The sequence below is a fragment of the Leguminivora glycinivorella genome, chromosome 7 (assembly GCF_023078275.1).
Source record: "Leguminivora glycinivorella isolate SPB_JAAS2020 chromosome 7, LegGlyc_1.1, whole genome shotgun sequence".
Classification (NCBI taxonomy): Eukaryota; Metazoa; Arthropoda; class Insecta; order Lepidoptera; family Tortricidae; genus Leguminivora; species Leguminivora glycinivorella.
The window spans coordinates 494889-520323 of record NC_062977.1 but is presented as its reverse complement, the minus strand read 5'-3'; the positions used below and the strand labels follow the sequence as shown (position 1 = coordinate 520323).

General features: G+C 37.4%; 2 protein-coding genes across 5 annotated transcripts in view; one reads left to right on the top strand and one right to left on the bottom strand.

Moving 5' to 3' along the window:
• The first annotated feature begins 299 nt into the window (after window positions 1–299).
• Window positions 300–22402, top strand: LOC125228313 (flocculation protein FLO11-like). Of its 2 annotated transcripts, none has more exons than XM_048132825.1 (11): window positions 300–340; window positions 16128–16187; window positions 16535–16744; window positions 17022–17111; window positions 17447–17659; window positions 17990–18184; window positions 18351–19200; window positions 19275–19690; window positions 19894–20013; window positions 20126–20320; window positions 20466–22402. In XM_048132825.1, exons 1-11 carry the CDS (start codon window positions 313–315, stop codon window positions 21521–21523), a joined length of 3435 nt encoding a protein of 1144 aa, XP_047988782.1. In that variant the 5' UTR covers window positions 300–312; the 3' UTR covers window positions 21524–22402. The 2 variants fall into 2 exon arrangements, with proteins under 2 accessions (XP_047988782.1, XP_047988781.1); XM_048132824.1 differs by having other exon boundaries at window positions 17435–17659.
• A 925-nt stretch (window positions 22403–23327) lies between these two features.
• Window positions 23328–25435, bottom strand: part of LOC125228319 (rhomboid-related protein 2-like) — a 29524-nt gene continuing 27416 nt past the window's right edge. For 2 of the 3 annotated variants that reach the window (XM_048132832.1, XM_048132831.1), the window contains exon 5: window positions 23328–25245. In XM_048132832.1, the coding sequence (XP_047988789.1) occupies window positions 24942–25245 (304 nt within the window). In that variant the 3' untranslated portion in view covers window positions 23328–24941. The remainder of the gene's footprint in view (window positions 25246–25435) is intronic. The other variant, XM_048132833.1, reaches the window with a different exon arrangement.

The window sequence follows — 25435 nt, the reverse complement described above, 5'->3', positions numbered from 1 at the left end:
ATATACTCTTTTAAACGATCCATCCATCATCCCTCTCCATCCCATAACATTCATCTCTAACATTCTTTTGCCTATGTGAAATTCCGAGACCGTACCACGCTAACCTGCTACTAACTCTTACACAATCGGGGTTATGAAAATCGTTGCAAACTTAGCTTGGTCTATCAATCGAATCTGTCCCGCGTCAACCCTACAAGCCGCCGGCAAGCCCGATAGCCACAAATCCGCAACATTGTAAGCTTCAAAGTTTTCACGAAAGTTTCGCCGAGCGGCAGTACACGCGCGTGCGCGAGTCGGGACGGTCGTGCCGCCATGCTGCTCGCGATCATCGTCTGCGCAGGTAGCAGGACACTACTCCTTCATTTGTTTCACTGGTGTATTCAGAAATAAATTGTCTAATTTCACTTGTATTTTTACGCGTTGTTCCTCCCTGGATACATATAGTGCGAGGGACATGTTGGTATTGATATTGTATTGATGTTTCTGAATACACCTCGAGCGGTCAATGAACCTGTGATATACGCGAAGGATGCAAGGCCCATTTTTTATTGCCGCGATTTATGGTTTAAATATCGATTGGATGTTATATCGATCGGTGGGAAATATCGATAAACGCCAGGTCTCGCTGATTTGTTTGTGTTGCGTGTTAAGATGAGTTTTATGGCGGTCTTGGATGGTATGTTCTTTTGGTGTAACGAAATTAAAGTGTTGAGTTATAGGGGTCCTTTGTGAGTAAGGGAAATTTATTTTTATATGTACGTACTGACATGTTAGATCGAGTTTCTTTAGACAGAGGAGGAGACACACATGCAAATGAGAGATAATATATATACATAATGTAATTCGATACATTAATTTTAAATAATCAATAAAAGCAAAGAAATGAAGCTTATTTCGATACCTAATAAGTATTGAAAAATTACAATTAATAGACATAACCTATAGGTATTGTTGGCCATAATTAGCCCGAAATCGAAAGGAAAACAAATTTTGGTAGAGCCATGCATCGGAGGCATCGGAGCAAATAAATAAAACATACAATAAATACCACAGTACCAACACTTTCTGTAACAGTCATATGGCCCTTAATAAACAAAATAGGAATGAACTCTGAAAACAAAGACAACAAACAATATTATTATTATGATTCAATACCGAAATACTCATTTACTCATCGTCAACAATCCCATCACAGTCAGTTCTTTCAGAATCAGAGAAAAAATATTAACTTTAATTACAGGAAATTTGTCTTATATTGATCTCCTCCGTTAATAAAAAACATCGAGCATTGATTTCCTAGTTTTCAATCTATTAACCTACCTACTTTGTACCTACAATTCTTTCGTTCTTAGGTGTTTATTTTTTTCTTTAGGAGACAAGTTATGTAGGTAATATTTTCTTTATACATTAAAATACTTGTTTTAATTGGCTTTAATCATTTAAATTTATGTGACAGAAATTGTTATAATTGTTATGTATATTTAAATGTTTAAATGAACTCAAACGTCAAACGAACGTCTTTAAAAATGCGGGTGCTTTGAGAGAACTAATATGAATACACATTATAAAAACATTCTAACAACATATTATTTTATTTAAATTTTTTTATTATTCAAATAAGTTACACGGCATAACAGTAAAAACTAAGGCACTCTGAAACTTAAAAATAAAAAAAGAACAATATATAAGTATAGCACATATTAATAAATACAAAACAGAGAGAAAAAAAATACAATATTCGGGCATTTCTCAGGAGGCGCGTTTTTATTACGTGTCCGCGGGGCAAAACAACGTCAGAACGGACTGTTCTAAAAATCTGAATTAAATCAGGCATAATCTTTAGCCTCTGTTCTATTTGGTACACTATAACATTATTTGTATGATATAAGTAATAAAATATTGAATGCGAAAAATGACCGTCGGTGGGCGTGTTCCGCACCCAGAATTTGCAAAACAAAAAATCATAACTCAAGATGGAGTTGTTGATCGCAGCTGTTATAGATATTCACGTTTAAGATATTAGTTAACCTATCATATTTTATGTATAAAAATAATAATGCAACTCATCGAGTAAAGATAAATTTACCATGTGTCCCGGGCTAGTGACTGATTTCGGTGTAATTTTTTAAACATGACAGTCTTACAAATTAGTAGATCAGGGACACAATGGCATTAATAAAGTATGTTTTAGCTATGTTTTAACCATTCAGTGTAGAGGAGATGAGGTACCGTTTTAAATATAAAGGGGACTTTTCGAAGGTTTTTCAGTCGTTCGCTGGGTTTGGTCCCATGTTTTTTAACATTCGGTGGTTCAATTTACTCCCACAGTTTAGGTGCATTTGTCGTTATGTAGTACCTTACATATCCTATATTAATACCTTACATATCCTTACATATCATATATCATATATTAATCCTTGAAAGTATGTTATTACGTTATTATGACATCTCCTCTGTATCAAAATTTGGTATCAGTGGAGTTGATTTCCGTGGTTTCGTTGGATTTTTTGACCACCGATATCAAAAAAAGTGACCACCGACTTCGATTGCCACGTTGTAAATTAGTTTATTCTCCATTATTTTCTAACATTTCATACTTAAATAGTAGGATATATATTGTAAGCAAATTAAGCCATAATATGGGTACAAAATTCTCTACTCGATAATAATAGCATATTACCATGTTAAATTTAGTGAAATTGCGCGATTATGAGCCTTTTTACATGACCTGTCATCGAATTAAAATGAAAAACATCAATGAATTGAATAATAAGTTATATATTAAGTTGAAATATGGAATAATGTTTAAAAAATTGAATTCGGTGGGACAAATTGATTACAGTGCCCATACATAATTTCGGTGATTTTAATTTCAAATTTCTTACAAACTATAAGGTTCTAATGTATAAATTCACCAATATTTTTTATATTTAGGCTAGATTTTAGTAAATTGACTGACATATCAATAAAGTAGTAAATAAATATCAGCACCGAAATCAGGCACCGAACGTCATCCCTGAGAATCGCCCATTCTATTTAGGCGACGACATAACAGCGTAACATATACCGGTCCATAATATAACCCTCACTTTATTAAATCGCAATCGGTTAATAATTGGGTCTTCCGTTCCCTTATCTGAAGCGGCCAAAACCTAATCTGCCCGCAATCATCTCCCGCGCAGCAAAGAGTTCAACGCGCGCGGCGCCCGCGCATGCGCAGCCGCCGTGTCGTGTATTCGCCGTCTTCATAATACGCGTAACAATAACTTAATATTCATACCGGCTGATGAATAAAACATCGTTTACTTAAATCAGAGCTTTGATAAACGGGTTGGAAAATAGTCGTGGGAAGTTGTGGCAGCAACTGAGTTTGAGCTATAACTTAAAATTATTGAATATGTTACAAAACGAGACGAATAATCGAGTTAAAATTAAACGTGTTATGCTTTTTGGTATAGACAAATAGGTAAAGAAAATAACATTAATTAGGAGTGATAGGAGTAGGACTGAGTTTTCACGGTCAGTTGAAATATAAGCATATAGGAAAATTACAATCGTACCTCATGAAAGTAATTTTTCTAGAATTATGTAATTGCATAGGTACACTGTATTAATCTATATACAAATGTTAGTTAATATATCCTAAAAGAACTGGGTATCTTTACTTATTATAAAATCCACGAGTAAGTAACCTAATCATAAGATAATTCATTTTTATACAAACTCCTGCAAGTATACATATATAATAGCTATAATTATTCGTAAAACTAAAATTATGTAATTTTAACATCCAAAGTTTCCGAAAGCACACACCGCGACGGGCAGTTTTGGTCAGTCTGCCACAGATACCATCTCATCTGACCGAGCGAAACGTAAGCTTATTTCGTGTTGCCCGGTCGCGTCGGATTCGGAGATTCTGCCGATAAGGTTCGGCTTTTTAACTTTGAACTTGACGGACCATGTTGCTTATCCTTCTGTTTAAAGATTCAATAGGTACCTATTTTGTTTTCATATTTATTTTAAAATTAAATAATACGTTCTAGGTTTAGATATAATCATTTTGTAAAGGATAATACCTAGCACGGAATGTGTGACTGGGTTTAATATTCCTTTTTTTACCCATCGCTGCAGCACATCACAAAATCAGAATGTATTTCCATAGTAATCGTTAGTTATTTTTTTTTTTTATGGACTGATCGGCGATTGACCCTAGTCACACCTGATGGGAAGTGAAGACAGAGTCTAAGATGGAGCTCACCGATTCAGTAACAGCCTATTCACTCTACGTTTAAAGAGACCGAAGTCGTATTATACGACGAGTACGACAGAAATAGTACTTCAAATGAAAAAAATATAAAGTGTCGTATAACTGTACGAGTATTAAACGCAAAATAAGACCGCTATTGTATTCACACAAGCACAAAAGCCTTATTCATTCAGTTTATGCTAATGGGAAATGAATAGGTGTGGCGCCGGCGCAACCGAAATCACTCCGTGGATACCTTCCTTGTAATCATTCTTATCAGGGGGCAGCCCATTTCTCGAAGCTACAAGTTACAATTTACAAGTGGTTGTCAATGTCTAATATGACAAGTTGGAAAGAGACTTGCGCTTGCTTGTAACTTGTAAGTTTTGAGAAATGGGCCCGACTCTATTAGTCTACACTACTGATGTACCAACTCTTGCACATTTCCCGAAAACTTTCTAAAAATAATTTTGTATATCGTTTAAATCGATTAATTTTGATTCTGATACGAAAATATTTGAAGTTTCTGAAAATTGCATGTATGCAAATGTTCCACTGGTAATATCACATATTTTTGAGGACAATCCGGTAACATTTAATGTCAAATCTTTGATAAAATTTCCACGTTTTGATATAATTCAATCGCTACAGTTTTATTCCTTCATTAAAATTATGTTTCTTGTTCATAACATATTAATACATATTTACACGTATGACTTGTAAATTATTTCAAAAATATTGTGCAACATGACCAACTTTCAAACGCAAACAACCCAGTTTTCCACATATTTGCCACAAATGACACTAAGCTATAGTGTTAACCAGTGAGTCAGCGGCAAGTAGCAGGACTCGTGGGCACAGACAGACAAGTAAAGCAATGACACTCCATGTGGGTCGATCCTATTCACTGCGAGCCGCATTATACGCTAGCGACAATACTGCCGTTCAGCTATTTAGGCTGTTTGAATAATATTAAAATGTATTAAATATTTTCGGCAGGAGTAGGTAAAACATATAACGATAACGATACGAGTACTACGAGTAGTACTATTGCAAAGGCACATTTTTCAAACGTGGAATGGTTAAACCAATTCTACTTTGAATTTTTCATAGAATAAGACATTTGGCTTACAAAACAAAAAAAATCGGGTTGGGGGTTGTCTGAAAAGGATTAATTTATAATAAGGGTCATAAGGATAAAATTATGTTTTATTGTGAGATTGTGCGTTAAAGAACATTTTTTTAATAGGTGTGATGACTGTATAAATTATATTATTTAAGATTCTATCCATAACGATTTTTTATCAAAGATCTTTACTAAGCCTCTGAGATTATGGTGACCACGCAAAACCCATAGCGTCGACCAATAAGGCACAAATCCCATACAAACCGTCACTTTTCATACCGTATGCTAATACCGCGAGCCGCGACCGCTATCCCACAACCAACTTACCTTTTCACCTAATCAACCACGAATTATTCAAAATTAATACTTAAAACGTTGGAATAAGAATGCCACGTTATTTTGGGCGAGGTAACTCGGGATGGGTTGACAAGTGTAAATGTTTGTCCGTCTGTCAGACCGGAATACGGAATACTAATTTGTGTACGTGTAGGTTGATGGTCTAATAATGTGATATGAATTTACGATATTAACACTCAGAAAAGAAATCAAAAAAGAAACACTAACAAAATAATAATATCGTTACGTTAACGTTAACTTAGAAGCCTAAAATCGGACTGAAAAATAAATTCTGTTGTAAAATTGAAAGGTAGATTAAAAACCGGCCAAGAGCGTGTCGGGCCACGCTCAGTGTAGGGTTCCGTAGTTTTCCGTATTTTTCTCAAAAACTACTGAACCTATCAAGTTCAAAACAATTTTCCTAGAAAGTTTTTATAAAGTTCTACTTTTGTGATTTTTTTCATATTTTTTAAACGTATGGTTCAAAAGTTAGAGGGGGGGGACGCACTTTTTTTTCCTTTAGGAGCGATTATTTTCGAAAATATTAATATTATCAAAAAACGATCTTAGTAAACCCTTATTCATTTTTAAATACCTATCCAACAATATATCACACGTTGGGGTTGAAATGAAAAAAATATCAGCCCCCACTTTACATGTAGGGGGGTACCCTAATAAAACATTTTTTTCTATTTTTATTTTTGCACTTTGTTGGCGTGATTGATATACATATTGGTACCAAATTTCAGCTTTCTAGTGCTTACGGTTACTGAGATTATCCGCGGACGGACGGACGGACGGACGGACGGACGGACGGACAGACAGACATGGCGAAACTATAAGGGTTCCTAGTTGACTACGGAACCCTAAAAAGGAAGACTTTTGGCTAACATCTTTATACGCACAAGTAATATACGACCCATTTAATCATTAATAATATATAACATAACTAAGTTTTACTGGCGACTTCATGTTAAAGTTCACAGACTACCTAATTATTTTTTTCGGTTAAATAATATGTAAAAATAGTACATTACGATACAAGTGCGTAAAAAAGGAAGTTCGAAACGAGTGGCGATAAATTAAAACACGACCGAAGGGTCACCGCACTTGTATAGTAATGTAAATACTATAAAGTCTGTTCAGTTTAGTAGCGAGCAGGAAAATTACCTCGACGCGAAGAAAATCTTAAGACAAACCTTTCCTAGATGCAGAAGTACGTATGAAATGTATTGTAATATTCTAGTATAATAGGCCGACCTAATATGGTCTTGTTTTGATCGTTCCGCTGGCTGCACGGGTTAATTTCAGTTGCTTAGTTCGAGCACATTAATAACGAAATGAATATTTATTGGTGCATTTATATTACTCACTATGCTTACTACAATGGCGGTGAGCGGCAATATACCATTCTATGGTAATATTGGTAATAGTAATATGCTCAAGGAAGTAAAAAAGTTTTAATATAGTCATAGCCACTGATGGCCGCTTAGTGTATAAACTAACTCCTAACTATTATGTACAGATGAACGGTTTAAATCGTATATGTCTCAGCGTTTAATATCCACACTAATATTATAAATGGGAAAGTGTGTGTGTCTGTTTGTTTGTCCGTCTTTCACGACAAAACGGAGCGACGAATTGACGTGATTTTTTGTGGAGATAGTTGAAGGGATGAAGAGTGACATAGGCTACTTTTTGTCTCTTTCTAACGCGAGCGAAGCCGCGGGCAAAAGCTAGTATACATGTAAGAAAACGCTGTGCCTCTCTGCTCAATAGGTTAAAAGGGAGCCCGAGCAGTATCCTGAGAGTGTTTGCCTGGAGGTGGGATTCACCAATGATGCGAAGATGGATCGGTCTGCACTCCAGTCTTGTAAATTATGATTATTAATAATAATAGCTTAATTTGATTATATTTCTATTGCCTAATTATTTATTCTATAATCCAGTTATATTTTTAATTTAATACATTGCATGTTGTTAAAATTTATCCCTAATTGTGTAAATAATATAATATAATTATATAATTATAATTCTATTTTTTATTGGAATAATTGTGCTTATATAATTAATTTATGAGAGACATGTAACCTAATTAGGACATTGCCAGTAGCTTCTAATATTTAATTTCAACTTCTTTTTTATTTTATTTTATTTTGTTATTAAGTACTTATTTTTTATAATTTTTTGAAATATATATCGTATCGTACATACGTATCGTATATGTATAACTAGCTTTCTTGCCCGTGGCTTCGCTCGCGCTAAATTCGAAAATTGCGGATTGCTCCATACAAACCCACACCCTCCATTTTAGGAACGTGGGGGTTAGAAAGAGATAAAAAGTAGCCTATGTCACTGTCCATCCCTTCAACTATCTCTACTTAAAAAATCACGTCAATCCGTCGCTCCGTTTTGCCGTGAAAGACGGACAAACAAACAAACACACACACTTTCCCATTTATAATATTAGTATATTATGTAGTACTAGCTTTTTCCCGCAGCTTCGCTCGCGTTAGAAAGATACAAATAGTAGCCTATGTCACTCTCCATCCTTTCAACTATCTCCACTTAAAAAATCGCGACAATTCGTCGCTCCGTTTTGCCGTGAAAGACGGACAAACAAACAGACACACACACTTTCCCATTTATAATATTAGTATGGATATATGGATATTGAGGAGCGTATTTTAATTTTGCTAAAGTTTAAAGTAAAAGTTTATTTCGGTGTGGAAGTAAGTTGCTTATTTAAGTTTTGTTATATTTCACTCCTTAACTGGTACGCCCTTAAATATATCTGGAAGCTTCATTTTCCTCAAGTTTTGCTGGCTGCGGCCGGTCAGAGTCAGAAACAGTTAGCTTGTTACCAAAACTGCTAATATTTTACAAACAATGGAAGCGTTTTTTTCGCTTCCGTTGACTTAATTACTAATGACGGCGAATTTTGACTTTTAACCCAATTTTGGCACTACTATTATAACTGCTTACAAATTACGTTTTAAGCCTGTATAAATCATTTAAATTAATAAAAAAAGCTTTTGATTTGAAAATTAATGCTAGTTTCAAACGATAAGTCAAAATTCATACAATCAAACACAAAACCTAATTTATCTAATATTCATAATTCTAATGATTGGCTAATGGGGATAAAAATTTAGTTAAAATGTCTCTAAATTAGGGTTTAAATTTTTTTAACTACTTAATTCGAATCTGGAAGTTTAAAATAAAATGTCATATTTTTAGAGCACTCGATCCTCTTGACTTTTTGGGTGGGTTGACTTGCCCAAGAATAGAATGTACCTTACCTAGAAGGATGTCGTCTGTGTTAAAGTATTTTCCAACATAATATGTTGCAATGCTTGCAATATAATATAAATGTGGACTATATTTGTATGAAGAAGATATACTCCACAACTTCCACAAGTCATCTATGTCGTGTTATAAGTCCTGTCCGCGCTAGTGGTCACCCCGGGCCTTGGCATGGGAACCAGCCTGGCCTGAGAACTAAACAGTTAGCCGCCAATGCGAACAATAACTTATATTCAAGCGCCTCGGAGGGTCATCGCGATTGTCCGCCATTCGGGTGGGAGGTGAGATTTTCTGAGTGCATGCAAGTCTGATGGCCATGCTCGGAATGCTCAGAATTAAAGCGCGACCGCGATTAAAAAGAAATGTAATTAAAACACAGGTAGGTATCGAGACATTGTAAATTAATATTCAGTCACAAATGACATCCTGCACTCTTATCGTCAGATGTCCCTATATGTGAAGCGGAATATTTATCCCAATGGGTCAAAGTTAAGTCTCAATATAATATAATGAACAATTGTTAGAAAGAGAAAGGTGACTCTGTTAAAACGACATTTCTAAAATAGAAACAAAATGACAGCCTGATTCGAAGGGAAGTTTTATTTGAATCAGGCAGTAGTTTTAAATAACTACGCATTTTTAAAATCAAGTCCTTAACCACAAAGAGGATACACAAACTGGCACAAAATTTTATTTGACCCTAACTAAAGTACCACTTTAAACCATACACCACCCTTATTACAGTGGTACAAAGTGTACCAAAAGCCGGTTTGTTGCGTACGGTAGTGATCGTTTTCGCAGACAAACGGGCGATGCGCCGGCGCAGCCCACACGCACATTTTGAGGTCGCGGGACGCAGGACCACCCACGGGGAAGGACAAAACACTGTCCGCACCGAGTTTTGTATGTGCGGCAGAAACAAGAATGAAGACCTATCCAATTAATTATCATTTCACATGCATTTATGAATTGCTGAAATCATTGATTAATCCAAAAATGTGACTGAATTTATTTGTTTACCAACATTTTGCTTGATAGTGAGTTGATTTTTTCTGTAAATGTTATTTGTACCTAATGTTTTTAAAACATAATAAAGTTTCCGCGTCATTAATTACTCATGAAAACAAGATGTATACAAATCAATACCGACCTATGGCAAAATTACAACATAAGACAATTGTAATTATCAGATATAAGCACATACATATAACACTCAACTCCATGCGTTGATTAACGCCAACTATTTCTCCATGCCGCTGATTTGCAAAACTCCCAGCAATCAGTCTAATCATCGTTCCTCCGGCCTAGAACCCATGACTGCAATGTTGCCTGACAGTTCCCAGGCCCTTTGTCTCAGCTGTCAGCCGCGAGGGGTAATTTTCTGGCCAATAATCTGAGCAAATCGCGGCTAGGTGTCAAACTGGTTCGACGACACAGTCAATCATCGTATTCTAGGGTCTACTTAATACTTATGTTATTACAGAATACGAGAATTGCAGACAGGGTAGTAAAGTAAGTACTTTTCTGTACTTGTATTGTAAAACAATTGTAAAGCTGTCGAGGTGTCTTGGAAAGAATTAATTACAGTTTTTGTTTACAGTAATAGTAATAATCATTCATTGATAAATGGGTGTTGAGATTATTGAGAGTTTACTCAAGTCTAAATTCACAATTTTGGTAGGAGCCTACCATAGACGAATAAGTAAGGGACGACTTGTAACTCCATACATCGGTAGATGCGGGTTATTTTTTTTAGTGTTCTAATATTTTTTTTTTTTGGCAGACGAGACACTGTTGACACCTAGTATCGGGTAGTGGTACTGATAATCTACGTTAGTTGACGCGTGATTGTCGCTAGATGTCACTACAAATAACCCGCAGTTACTGGTGTATAGAGTTACAAGTGTTACAACTCTTCTCTTACTTGTTACTCTTGCTAATACAGGCTAAAAATAAGAACAGAAGGTGGAATTTAAGACGCTGACAACACCCAATGGCCTTGACTCTAGCGTACACTGTCTATTCGTATGGGAGTAAGTGAGAGCGCGATGTCACTAAAAGAGGGCGACTAAATAGGTACGAAAAGTACGGAAAAATATTAAAATAAAATAGAAAGATGCATTATTTGTACAAAATGTTTCGTTAGTGTTTTAGATATGTATATTTTTGTTACTGTAATATTAATTAAAGACAAGTAAGTGAATGACTGAACGACACAGAACCGTTTAATGACGAACTCGAGACCAATCTTTGCAATTTTTTTCTATCGAGCCGATTTCATTAAATCATGTATCGAGTACGGCTATGTTCGTTGAAATATAATGAATAATAACATATAATTTACCTGCCTTACTAAAACCAATAGTTTGTCTTAAAAAACTGCGCAAGTAACATCAATTTTGCGCAATTGGGTGTTGTCAGCCCCTTAAGAGAAATATTATTTTAGGGCACCAACGAAAATGGAGAGTTAACCCGTGGTTAACCTGAAGGTTAACCCACCATTTTACATGGAATTTGACAGATGACAGCCCACTAACCCTGAGTTGACTGGTGCAAGTGGGCCTTATAGAAACATAATTACCTTTATACCTAGCTATCTCGTATAATTTAATGCATATTTGAACCACTTTAATAGATGTTGTTGTGGGTTAGATTTGATTTAGTTCATACTCGTAAACGAATGCTGTAAACGTCCGATCCTACATCCTAACATGACATTTAGCACCCATAAACCACTAGCAATATTGATAATCCATAAAATGGCACGTTCATTACGCTGGCAAACACGCATAAAAGCTCTCGCACAAGCATAAGTTACCGCTGACAAATCCTAGCGACAAACCTGCCTAGCCAGTCCTGTGGCTAGCGACGTTGGATCTGTACTAAACTGATCTTGATTTGATATTAGGGACTTATTCTGTTACTTTTCAGGAAGGTACTGCTAGGGAAATAAATTTTTCACATTACTAATTCGGAAAGAGGCTTTTGCTTCCCTGCTTTAGGGGACCAAAGTGAGATTTTTTTAGAACTTGGTTGAGGTATATCAATTTATGGTGGTACCACACTGGTTGTTATAAATGTTATATAACACTGTGTGACAAGGACAGCGTAATGCCAATGCCATTGCGCTGTCCTTGTCACACTTCAATATCATGATTTCATTTTCTTTCAACCCCTTAATTGCTCAAAGAGGCACGGAAACTTGAGCAGTTTCATGTGCTCTGCGTACCTCGTTTGGGAAAGCAGGCGTTAGTTCATGTATGTAACTGTATGTAAAGGGTAAAATAAAATTCGAGTGATAACCAGATCTTCCAACCAAAGTTTAGCGCGGCACGTTATTTAACGATTGACGCTGACGCGTCTCCATTTCTCTCTTGTCTCAGTGCTCGGGCATGATCAAGTACCATCAAATCCAACTCCTATAAAACTAACTCAAACGCGTCTCTAGTGTGTTGACTGTAGTGCCTGGTCAATGGGCGCACGGCGGGTACTGTTACGGGCCATTCACGCGTTCCCACGCGCCGCGTCGAGTGTCGTGCATGTCGGGGGAAACACGGGAACGGGATACTTTTGCTACTTTAATGCGTTCTTGATGTGATTAACTAGAGTCTGTAAAGCGAGTTTATGAGTGTGTACTCGAGGAATATCTAAAGGGGATTTTTCGTGCATTAAGTAACTTTTAATATAATTTTGTCAGTAAAATATAGACGGTCAACCAAATTTTGGCACTAAAATAAGGCGCGATATTCAAGTCTCCTGCGGGAATCAGTCCGTTTTCACATCATCCCTCCGACATCGGATGTCGGAAGGATTTTAATGGAAGAAATCCAAGATGGCGCCTGTCCTGTATGGGATATCGGTCCGACATCCGATATCGGATCGGATAATGTGAAAACGCACTTAACCCCTCAACCGCCTTGTTCCAGATCTGTTCCAGACAATTTATATTTGTATTTGTATTTGTTTATTTGCTAATACACACAGATTACAATACAGGTCATGTTGGTGCGGTACAAATTCATGAGTGCATATTACGCCACAAGGCATGCAAAATATTAATCCTATACTAAAGCTAGTCTTAGCCTAAAGAGCCTAATTAAACTTCCTAAAGGGAATACATATGTTTAAACTTATTATATTACAAGCCACACATAGTTATTATATTATCAATCAACACATAGTGCAATATATATAAATAGTATTTAGTATTTTTAATTTAAACTGTAATTAACAGATTGAAGGTTATTAATTCAGGGGTTAAACCTTCGCCCCTACATTTTCAATCAAGTTTTAAGTGTTATGGCTTATGGCTCGTCGATGATCACGACAACGTCAATGTTTTTTTGTCTTCATGAAACGCGTGTCTTAGGAAGACAATTGGCCGCTGAGCCATTTTCTCAAAGTTGCCGCCTTTTTTTAGTGCCAAGATTTAGCTCACCGTCTATTATGTATGTCAGGTACCATAATGTGTTTCTCTGTGCGTTTAAATAATGACGTTTGGGCAACTCATAACATAATAAACGGCTACACGGCATGCGTTTCCAAAGATAAAATAAACGCTGATCTGAAAAACTCCTTATCGAGACCATGTTTATCGAAATATTTGTCTTCTCACATAGAAGAAGATCTGTGTTATGTCTCGATCCGGTACAACCAGATTAACTTACATTTAGCTACGGAAAATAATTATAACTAAGCGGCAATAAAAAGGGACTTGCGCTGATTTAAGGCTATCGTATAATTTCCTTATTGAAATTATACGATATTGATTTTAAATTGATATATCCAATAATGTCGGACAGTCAATGTGTCGGACAACAAAGTGAAAACAACTTGGAGTATTATAAATAAAGAAGCTGGTAAATGTAAATCACACGATTGTCAAGTCAACATTGTATCAGATAATCAACAAATAGTGTCGAACAGCGATGTTGCCTCGGCATTCGAAGATTATTTCTCAAATATAGCCGTTAACACCACAAAATGTTTACATTCTTCTGCGGCTCAAGCCCATTCATTACTTTGTGCTAATGTTAAGAAATGTAATAATTCATTTGAATTTAGTCAAGTAGACTCTGTAAATATTGTTAAAACATTCAAGTCACTCAATTTAAAGAAAACGGAAGACTTATGGGGAACATCAGTTAAAGTAATTAGTCATGTCATAGATATAATAGCACCTTACTTGGCCGTAATATATAATATTTCAATTTCACAAGGCACCTTTCCAGATCTTATGAAATGTAGCAAAGTCATACCGCTTTTTAAATCGGGTGATTCGAGTGATATAACCAATTTCCGTCCCATATCAATACTTCCTGTACTAAGTAAAGTCTTTGAGAAGCTAATGTTAAATGATCTACTGGGACACTTCAACAGACATAGAAAATTCTTGTGATGCAATTGGCATATTTTAATTGTGATCTTTCAAAAGCCTTTGATTGTGTGGATCATGGAACGCTCATTTTGAAATTAGAACACTATGGTTTGTCTATAAATGCCCTAAACTTTATGTCTTCTTACCTTAGCAATAGAACACAAACAGTAGTTGTTAACAAAACTCGCTCTAGCGGGACTGTAGTCCAATTAGGAGTGCCACAAGGCTCAATTTTAGGTCCATTCCTGTTTTTGGTTTATATAAATGATTTGCCATGTATAGTGAAAAACTTTTGTGAAATAGCACTTTTTGCTGATGATACATCACTGCTTTTTAATGTTGACCGAAAATCTACGGATTACAATGTAATTAATAGCACGTTAGCTGATGTACTGCAGTGGTTTACTGTCAACAATTTACTTCTTAATTCTAAGAAAACCAAATGTATTCGATTTTCTCTGCCGAATGTTAAACCAATCGATACAAAAATACTTTTGAATGATGAATGCTTAGAGATGGTAGATACAACACTGTTTCTTGGTTTAACATTGGACAAAAATCTACAATGGAGTCCTCATATAAAGAAACTAGCAAGCAAATTAAGTTCAGCCGCATACGCCGTTAGGAGAATCAGGCAACTGACTAATGTTGAGACAGCTCGCCTAGTGTATCATAGTTATTTTCACAGTGTAATGTCATACGGTATTCTGGTTTGGGGCAAAGCAGCTGACATACAGACTATCTTTGTATTACAAAAGAGAGCCATTCGTTCTATTTACAACTTAGGAACACGTGAATCAGTAAGAGAACTCTTCAAAGAAATTAATATCTTAACTGTAGCTTCCCAATACATTTATGATAGTATAATTTATGTTGTTAAGAATTTAGACTGTTTCACTAAGAATTCTGATATCCATAATTATAACACTAGAAACAAAAATAAGCTTGCCATAAAGAAGTTTCGTGTCCGTAAAGTACAGAAGTCATTTGTTGGGCAATGCATTCATTTTTATAATAAGTTACCTGACACTGCTTTGAGATTACCCCTCCCAGCTCTTAAGAACTACTTAAAAAAATCATTGATGTTAAAGGCTTATTACAGAGTCGAGGACTATTTGACAGACAAACATGCATGGCCCGAACCAGAAACTACAAAAAACGAATAGCAATTAAAATAATTGTATTATGTATAGAGGACACAGTTCAGATAAGAAAGCACATCAAATATTTTATATTTTATGTTGTGTAGGTAAATTACATATTTAATGATATTGAGATTCATATTATCTTTTTCTTCTATCACAATTTGATATGTTTTCTCTGAAGAAGAACGACGTATTATTAAGCAATAATATAATTTATTGAAATTGATTTCCATAGAGTACCTAGTCTGTTCATATTCTTTGATGAATACTTTTGCATGTTAAATTGTATGTTGTTATTTAATGCATGTTAATTATAAGATGTAATGTTTTGAAAAGAAGTTGCCCGCCGAGTTTCTTGCCGGTCCCATAGTGGATACCCCCCTCCCAACTGAGGGGGGACTGAAATCTTCTCGAGGCTGAGGCGTAGGGTTAGAGCCGGCGTAGCTTTATTTGACGTTCATATGCGCATTGTAATATGCCTACTTGAAAAATAAATATTTCATTTTCATTTTCATTTTTCATTTCAATGAACGTTTCATATATTCCTTGAACATTACATAGTTTTTAATGAAATGTGTTTTCATGTTGCAGAAATATTTCAAGTTTATGCTGCCAGATTCAACTATACCGACCGCAGCATCAAAGCTATAGGTAACTTATCCTAATTTTGTTGCTTTAGAACTCCTCAATCTCCTCATCTTAACGGACTAATTCGAACATGTTTCAAGAATATGAGTCGGCTGGTATTATGATAGTATTCTCTGATCTTGAAAAAAAAAAACATAAACATCCGCCAACTTCCGTATCATCATTCACTTGCGCTTTTCCCATTATTTGGGGTCGGCGTAGTATATCTGATCCTCATCTTCCATTCCTGTCCATCAGCCGTCATTTCTATATTAATTCCTTTCACTCTAATATTATCATTCTTCATACAGATTCACTAATAAGCCGCATAATATGTGAGGTAACATAAAAGGTGTTAAACCTTATTCCAGATCCACTGGACCCCGGGGGCTGCTACCACGAGGGCCGCTGGCACGCGGGCGGCGCGCCGGTGCGCACGCGCGCGGCGTGCCTGCGCTGCACGTGCACGCGCGGCGTGCTCGCGTGCGCGCGCCGGGCGTGCGCGCCGCTGCCTGACCCGCCGCCACGGTGCCATGTGCTGCATAGGAAGGGGGCGTGCTGCCCTGAACTGCACTGCCCGGGTAGGAGAATCATTATCATACTGTACCACTGCTGAGTATAGGATAGGGCGTCAAGAGTCAGTCACGTGCGTGTAAAAGTGATGTTAGCTACTACTCTAACGCATCGTCATTTGCGCGTGGGTAAATGTAAATGGCAAGTTCTAATTTTCTCCGTTATTACACAATAAGTAATGCACTTACAAATAATGACTATTTTTCTGTTAGGAAGCATTACCGTTATATTTATCGCCCCAAATTGTGTTAAATTACCTAACATGAACATATTTCCGAATTTCAGATGGCGTAAAGTTGATGGAGCTTGGCGCGTCAGCGCGGTTTGAAGACGAAGACTTCTCGGAGACAAGTTCCATCGCGTCTGTCGGACATGGTATGTTAAATTATACTTTTTATCTGCAAGACACATAATCTATCTTCCATTTCTTGCCAATTCTGCTCACAAGACTCTTGCTCTAACATGGCGATTATTTACTCGTATTCACCTTCTGATGATCAATATTTGTAGCAGACCAATTTCTCATGTACTAGAGCGTTTTTCTCAAAAACTCTAAAGCACCGGAAGGACACAGAAATTATTTAGAAATGCACTTAAAGATTTACCGGTGCCTTTGTAAATCAACCACTAGAAGCACTTTCGCTAGCACGCGCCTTAATATGTCAAGTCCATCTGTTAATTGTACCTTGACCGTCCAGCTCGGTTTCCAGCGTGCGTCGAGGGCGGCTCCGTGTTCGGCGCAGGCTCCGCGCTGGCGCCGGGCGTGGCGTGCGAGCAGTGCTTCTGCCTCGGAGGAGCACGCCGGTGCGTGCGGCCCACGTGTCTGCCGCCGCCGAGGGGGTGTGTGGCCCGGCCTGCGCCAGGAGCGTGCTGCCCGCAGAGATACTACTGCTCGCACGAACCACCAGCTCATGGGACACACGGTAAAAAAGAAAAACATGAATTGTCTGGAATCAACTAAAGTGCTAGTTTGAGTGGCCCGAGGAGCACTATTAGGGGATGTGTCTTGTATTCTGGCTGGGTAGGTCGAGATACAAGACACATTAAATGAGATCAGCACCAGAAACACACAGTAAAAAAGAAGTTTACTTATGTACATTATTTCCCAGTACTTACTTGAGCGTAACTGCAACCTATCTTTTTTAAAGATATAATTGAAGAAATCAGCAATTCGAAGTCATACGTTAAGAGAACCGTCAAATAATGTTTTTGTTTTTTACTGAAATTTGCCAATACTTAACTTCTCATTACAGACTGCAAGGCAGAAGACACGTGGTACAAAGAAGGCGAGCGCATACTGTCAGCCGAGCGCGCCTGCACGCAATGCTTCTGCCTGCGTGGCACCGTGCGCTGCCAGCCTCTCTCGTGCGCTCCACCTTTACTGGGCTGCAAGCCGCTGCTCCGGCCCGGCGAGTGCTGTCCTCACCAGTACCATTGTGAACATGCCGGTAATATATGAGAAACTCACTTGCGCGACTTAGTTGCTTACATATTCGTCCCAATAGGGCCAGTAGTTTACAAGTGTCTCAAAGTCTTACAGATAATTTTGAGACAAGATGCATAGAGCCATTTTCAGTAAGTGTAACTTATGCCAGTTATATTTTTCTATTTCAGATAAATCTCATCCGTTACTGTCCAGCAATTCACTGATATCTGTGAGGAATGACGACCGCTCATTTCACACGTCAGAGTCAAACAAAATTGAAACATCAACAAAAGTAATATCTACAACAACGAAAGCAGTTTCTACCTCGATATCAAGTACTACAAGAAGTAAAACAGACTCTCCTACGACATTAGCTACAGAAAAAGCACCTGTCAATACCAGCAAAGTAAAAAGAAAAACAGAAGAACTACACGCAACAATCACTAACAACTCAACCCAAAATATAACTTCAACAACTGAGTTGCCTTCCACGACATCTGTAAGTACCACTGAAAGGCTAGTCCGATCTAATTTTGAGACTTCAACAATGGATTTACCAGAACCAGAAGATTTGGATGACCTGGAAGATTTACCGAGTACGACATCCACGGAACAACCAGAAGGCTCAGTCAGGATTGTTATTAACGGAACTATCAACTGTACAGCAGAACTCTCTTCAACATCGTTGCCTTTGAACTTGACAGTCAATGACACGGAAAGAATTAAGATGGAAGCTCAACCTCGAATACCAATACTAACGACAGGGAATATAGAGAGCCATACCTTCAACCCTAATGATATTATAACTGACAGAAGTGTAAACGGAGAATTCGATGACAACGAAATGTTTACCATTAACGTGACTAGTTCTCTGTCTACTAATTCTTCCCGTGTTACGTCAGGGCCGTCAATATCGACATTGTCAAAGATTGCAGTACCGACTGACTTACCTTCGGTCTCAAACATGTCAAAGAAAACTAATGAATTTGATTTCGATTATGCTGAGCCCACGCTGCCTCCATCTCTACCAAATTTAAAGTAAGTATGAATTTAATAATTCCTGCCTTTAATTATTATAGAGAATACTCGATTAAATATTTATTTGTTTTCAGGATCATTCCTTTTGTAGCAGCCGACGCTGTTGTCGACGAAGAGTCTCCAAAAGAAGTGCTCACGTATCCAATACTTGAGAGAGAAGACAAATATCCTGTATACTACCCAACGTTAGAAGCCAAAGACACTCCATTCGCCACAAGACGAGAAGATATTTACCATCCTACGCAATACCCAGTGTTTACCTCAGAGAAGGTGGACACGTCACAATACCCCGTTTTAAGTCACGAAGTTGACATCACTAGTTCTGATTACCCCACCGCAAATAATAACTTGCTACATGAACTCTCTGCGTCTTTAGGATCACATATTTCGGAAACGAATAAAGCTGTTACTAAAATACCAAGTACAAGCACGACATTTAAGTTGGAAACGCCGTCTATCAATTTGTTTTCACCTCCCGTCGAGACAGAAGGTACGTTTAGAAATGTTTCACGCCAGGAGAGCTAACTCCTCAACAAAAAGAAAAGATGTTTTCACCACACCAACTGTTAAAGGCATTCTTTCGCTTGCTCAGGTATCAATATTGGCACGTGCGGTTAAACAACTACTTTGCCCCCTTGTAAAACAAATAACTATTTCAAGTTTTGCTTACCAAATTTACTTTTTTCATTTCAGGTGGATTTATACCAAAAGGGCCAGGGATCATTGACGAGTACTATGCAGTATATCCAAGCACACCTTCCGCGCCTTCTGTACCACATCTGACCACGTCAATGCAACTGGATACAGCAAAAGGTACTCTTCAGCCATGATTTTTGTAAGTTAAGATTTCAATATGCCAATATAGGATTAGGAGAATATATTTCAGGTTTCCTGTCTTACTTGCTTCATTCGTACAATTTTCTAGATTGCCTAATGGCTGACGGGCACCGCGTGCCAGAAGGCACGACCATGGACCTCATGTGTTCCGTGTGCTCGTGCACTTGGGGCAAGATCCACTGCGGCCCCCGCGCCTGCCTCGCGCCCGACGGCTGCTACTACAATCCCGAACTGCACTCGTCCACGTCAGATGTCTGCTGCGGTGAACTTGTTTGCGTTGAAGGTAAGTTTAACAATTTTTAAACTAGTCGCTTAAACTAACGCTTGTCTACTTACTATCATAATTATTTTTTATGTCAATAAGAACTAGAGCTAGGCTCCTTATGAAAAGACCACCTAGACATTAAATCATTCATTTTGTGTTACAGAAAAGGAAACTACAACCAGTACCAATACTACAACTACTACAGAAAAGATCTTTGTAAAACCTATTGAAAATACAAATTTCAGTACAAACAAATCAGTTGATCAAATTAAAACAGAAAATAAAACAGTGGAAGAAACCAAATTTGTTCCTAAACTAGAAATTGAAAATTCTACTAAAGTTGCTATAACAGTTTTGAATGAAACATCTAAAACTGATAAACATAACAAGAGCACTACACCGGTGACCTTGAATACATCGACATCAAGCGAAACAGTATTCACGTCTCCAACAACTTCAACATCAGCACCTGAGAACCACCCAGAACATGAGGCCAATCAAACACACTTCCCTTCTCAAGATTACGAAGAAGAGGAAGAAGATGAAGGATTCTCCTTTGGCAGTGTTCTTAAACTTCTACTCAGCGACAGTTATGATACAACTACAGCTGCACCTCAGAAAAAGAAACCCGTTACAACGACCAAAGCACCGCCTACTAGAATACCTCCAACTCCCAAAGCGTCACTACCTGGAATGTCTCCAATTCCCAATAAAATGACCCCACCTCCTACTAGACTCCCACCGACCTCTAATTCTAGAACTACAACTTCTAAAGTGACCACCACTCCACCACCGACGACCCCCATAGAACCCCCTAAGCCAGCCGTAGCTCCCTTCGTCCCTATGCCTCACCACTATCCATACCCATACCCGCCTCCAAAAAAGACCTTCCAGCAAAACACAGTGAACCGGATAGACCACCTCGTACTCGGAGAAGCAACTGCCATCAGGAAACCAACACCACGTCCTCTGCCCTTCAAACCAGTGTCCCCAAAGCTAACGACACAGAAACCTAAAACTACAACAAGGAAAGAGATTCAGACATCCCCGGAGCGAGCTCCAGCGAATGTGTTGCCTGGAGTGGGGGGTTTGAAACTGGCTGGATGTAATATTTATGGACGCATGTACCGAGTAGGCAGGATCATAGCGGAGTTGTCGACGCCTTGCCAGGAGTGTCGCTGCACGGAACTTGGAGTGCAATGCCGACCACTCGCTTGCTGACATACATCCTAGCGATGGCTTGAACCTGCTGTCTCCAACTGAAAATACCGGTCAAAATCAAAACCCTCCTTTTGCGTTGCCACTTGCCGTACTCGGGTAAAAAGGAGTAAATTATTCAAGATTAGACCCGTAAAGTTGTCACTCGAAAACGCCTCTTAAATAAGCCCATTTTTCGAAATATTGGTTGTAAAATAGATACAAGCTGAAACAGATGTTTTAAGGTCAGGATTAGATCTTCAAAGTCGGCCAATCCTCCACACGAAGTTTAACATTTTTGCAACTGTATCCACGTTATTTCGATTGCACTCTATGTCTATACCTGAAATGTAAATTAGCAGAAATTTACATTTTAAAAGAAGGTTTGGTATCTTATACGTAACTGCGTTAGGTTTTAAATTATGTATGTTGGGAATTGGCCTAATATCAAAGTAGGTACCTAAATTACGATACTGTTTTAAAACATTTCATTTCAGTTGGGGAATAACTTGACCTGTTAAAATGGGAAGGCGGGCATTTTTGTACAGAGATTAGGGTCGACGGACCAGCTGTAGTTGATAGTGAAGTTTTATTTATTTAGCGAACATTATTGCATTTATAGCCTCCGGCAATGATCTCATACGTAAATAGACTCCGTAGCTTTCATACACAAAGTGCGGCCTAGACGTTTTATTTAATATTGAAATTATAACGATATAAAACATGAAAGTACAATGACATAATTATAGTTTACCATTTTCTTATTCATCACAAATGTTTATGCAGGCAAGATTTTTTTTATAACCTAATACTAGAATACTATTAGGATTATTAGAAATATAAATGCCCTGAGATTAACCATAACGATAATGTCCTACTGTAAATTAATACCTAAGCAAAATAAATTAGTTAGTATTTTACAATAGTAATAAAAAATATAAAACTAATCACGTTTCATTTATACTTCGAAATGTTAAATTATGAAATCAAAACGTATGAACAATTGTCATACTATTTCAGTCAGTCTTAGTACAAAAAGTACTGTCATTGACTGAACTAGCATGAAAAATATGAACGTTTCCGAGAAAATACGATGGGGAAACTATTATGGACTAATTACATATTGTGTAACCTTTTTACCCTTCACCGACGCTATGTATCGACAAGTAGTAATACCGCAAAGTACCGCTACTCGTCAGCAGATGGCGCTAATCTCAAAGCTTTGCGTTATACTATACAATATAAGTGGAGAATATTAAAATATTTTTTTTTGTTTTCTTATTCATGAAATTGCCACAAACGATAAGAATCTTATATGACCATAATTATAAAGATTTTGAACGCCAGTTTAGCATGGTACCTACGAACCACTAAATTTGATTGTTTTAAAGGGTTTTTAAATAAAAGTTTCTTTTTAAGATATTGTAATCGAATATTTATTACAAATAATATCACTTTTGATATGTAGGTAGCATCCAGACCAATGCTAAGAACAAGAACCATTATAACAGCAACATGCGGATTGCGGCGTCTAGACCAGTCCTCAGTTGTGCTAACAAATATTTAAAAAAAAATACTAAGACTCGAATAGACGTCGCAATGTTACCTACTTTTGCAACAAATCACGATAAACGATCGGCCCAAAAAGACATTCGTACATAACAAACGCGAAACGAAAATATACGTGACTATTTTCGTAGTTCGATTAGCTAGTACTATTGACGACTGTCTTCTTGGCTAGGCCCCCAGATATGGCACAAGATACACCTTATAAATGAGCGTAGGCAAATGAATTAATATTTATTAATTCTAGAATTTACAGAACAGATATGGTCTGTATACTTTAGAAGTCGTTGTGACAATTTAGCGACTGTACAGCTGTCTATGTACCATGAATTATATATACGTAACTAGATAAAACAATAATTCATTTGCCTATACCTAATACAAGTGTGCTTAAAGTTACTAGACTAGAACGGTGTAATCTCAAAAGTTCCAGAACGTAAACATTAAAAATATGGACAGTAATAGGCACTTTACTATATTACTAGCGAGCTATTTTACAACTATTGCGGTTATCGCCCGTAGATACATGATATTGCTTGTTTATAGCCCAAAGTACCTAAAATCACCGTCAATAGAAATTGTCAACAATGTAAACAAACCATTCTATAAAATATCAATATTCTAGTACAATTTTATTATTTTAAAGGTTGAGGATCATAATGTGATATGAATTGATTAAATAACACATGGATTTAGCCAGTATCTGATGAGTTAGAATGGAAATTAAAGACATTTTGACTACAAGGTTTGTTTACATTGTTCACAAGTTCTATAGACGGTGACTTTAGGTATAATTCTAAATAAAATCTCAATAATTGAAAAATGGCACTTTCTGAGCAATACATTTAATGAGGCACCAAATAACTAGATTGTAATATCCACCAATCAATTTCAAGAATACGTTAATAAGTGTTTACATTCTTTGGCAAAAAATGACGTCAAATTAAAATAAGTCACTTCTGCGTAACATACAAATATCCTTACATACATAATAATTCTTATAATAAACTTATAAATACGAGTAACATGTAATCACAAGCCATTTGAACCCAACGTTTTGATGCAAAACAATCTTAAATATTCGATTTCATAGAAATCAAGACTTATTGCTAAGTACTGAGCCGAGAATTATTCACAATTCATTTCATACAACTGAAAAATTGTCGAAACTCTCAGAAAAAACTTAAATTGGCCAAAAGCTAAATTTTCTTTAATTTTTTTATATTAGACTGATCGGAGATTGACTTTCGTCACAGCTGATAGAACCTGAAGTCTAACATGGAGCTTACCGATTCAGTAATAGCCTATTCACTCCTATCACACTTCTGCTGCACACATCTTTTCCTTAATTACACAGTTGTATGAAAGAAATGCGCAGTGTTATTATTGAACAGGGAGTATGCATGGCCACGCGTGATTTGAAAGCATCACATCACAATATCCAACACGAAAAGCTGTGCCAACAAACAACCACTTCCAGTAAAATTCATACGTCCTGTATAAACAGTCATACATTTTCAGTAATCAATTTCATATTGCTTTCCAATCACAAATAAATCCTTAATGTTTCATGTGTCTTACCTAAGAATATAGGTATCCATTTGAAATTAACAATTTTTGACACTCGAAACGTAAGGATTCTGTAACGGAAGGTCACAAATATTTCCACGTTAACTAACATGGAAACACCTGGTCTAAACTAGAAAAAGTCAACAATATAACAATACGTTTAGGAAGACTTGGTGCATTTATCTGCAACCTATCCCTTGTCAAATACCAACAAAGGTACTCATAAATTCCATCGAAATCTATGCACTTAATAGCGGACGGAGGAAATTGCACTTCAAGGCGCCTCTTTAAGGCTGTTCATTGTGCGTCATGTTTCCAATTCATGCCAGAATACGTAATGGATCGTAGCTAGGGTAGTCCCTCCTATTAATACTAAGGCGGAGATGAGCCTGGCGATGAGGATGGGTGTCTTATTAGAGTTCTCTCCGGTGAAGACGAGGAAGCCGACGGGGATGCCGACGGCGGCACCGAGCGCGTGCGCCGACCAGGCCACGGGCGCCACGGCCCACGCGTCCGCTGGCGTGCGCAGCAGCACCCAGCTCAGCGTCTCTGACGTCGCCAGCACTACCACGCTGAGGGGACGGAACCACCAGAGCGGGATGTGGCCGAATCTGGGAAAGAAAAAAAAATCAGTATAAGAACTTCTGATCAGACACGTGAATACTCAAACTATCAGGTGTTGTACGAGGTGTCGTACCAGGAAAAGTAAAGTTTTGGGGGCATAGTGAAAACTACCTAAAAAAATAAGGTTCGAAACCTTTGCGAGGCGCTATTTGTAGTGGGTGTCGTGAACCTAAATGT

What these genes read in the sequence shown, in the direction of transcription:
- LOC125228313 (XM_048132824.1), top strand. Translation starts at nt 313, where the DNA reads ATGCTGCTCGCGATCATCGTCTGCGCAG. An exon ending in CATCGCGTCTGTCGGACATG is followed by an intron (nt 17,112 to 17,434) that starts GTATGTTAAATT and finishes TTGACCGTCCAG; the next exon opens with CTCGGTTTCCAGCGTGCGTC. An exon ending in CCATCTCTACCAAATTTAAA is followed by an intron (nt 19,201 to 19,274) that starts GTAAGTATGAAT and finishes ATTTGTTTTCAG; the next exon opens with GATCATTCCTTTTGTAGCAG.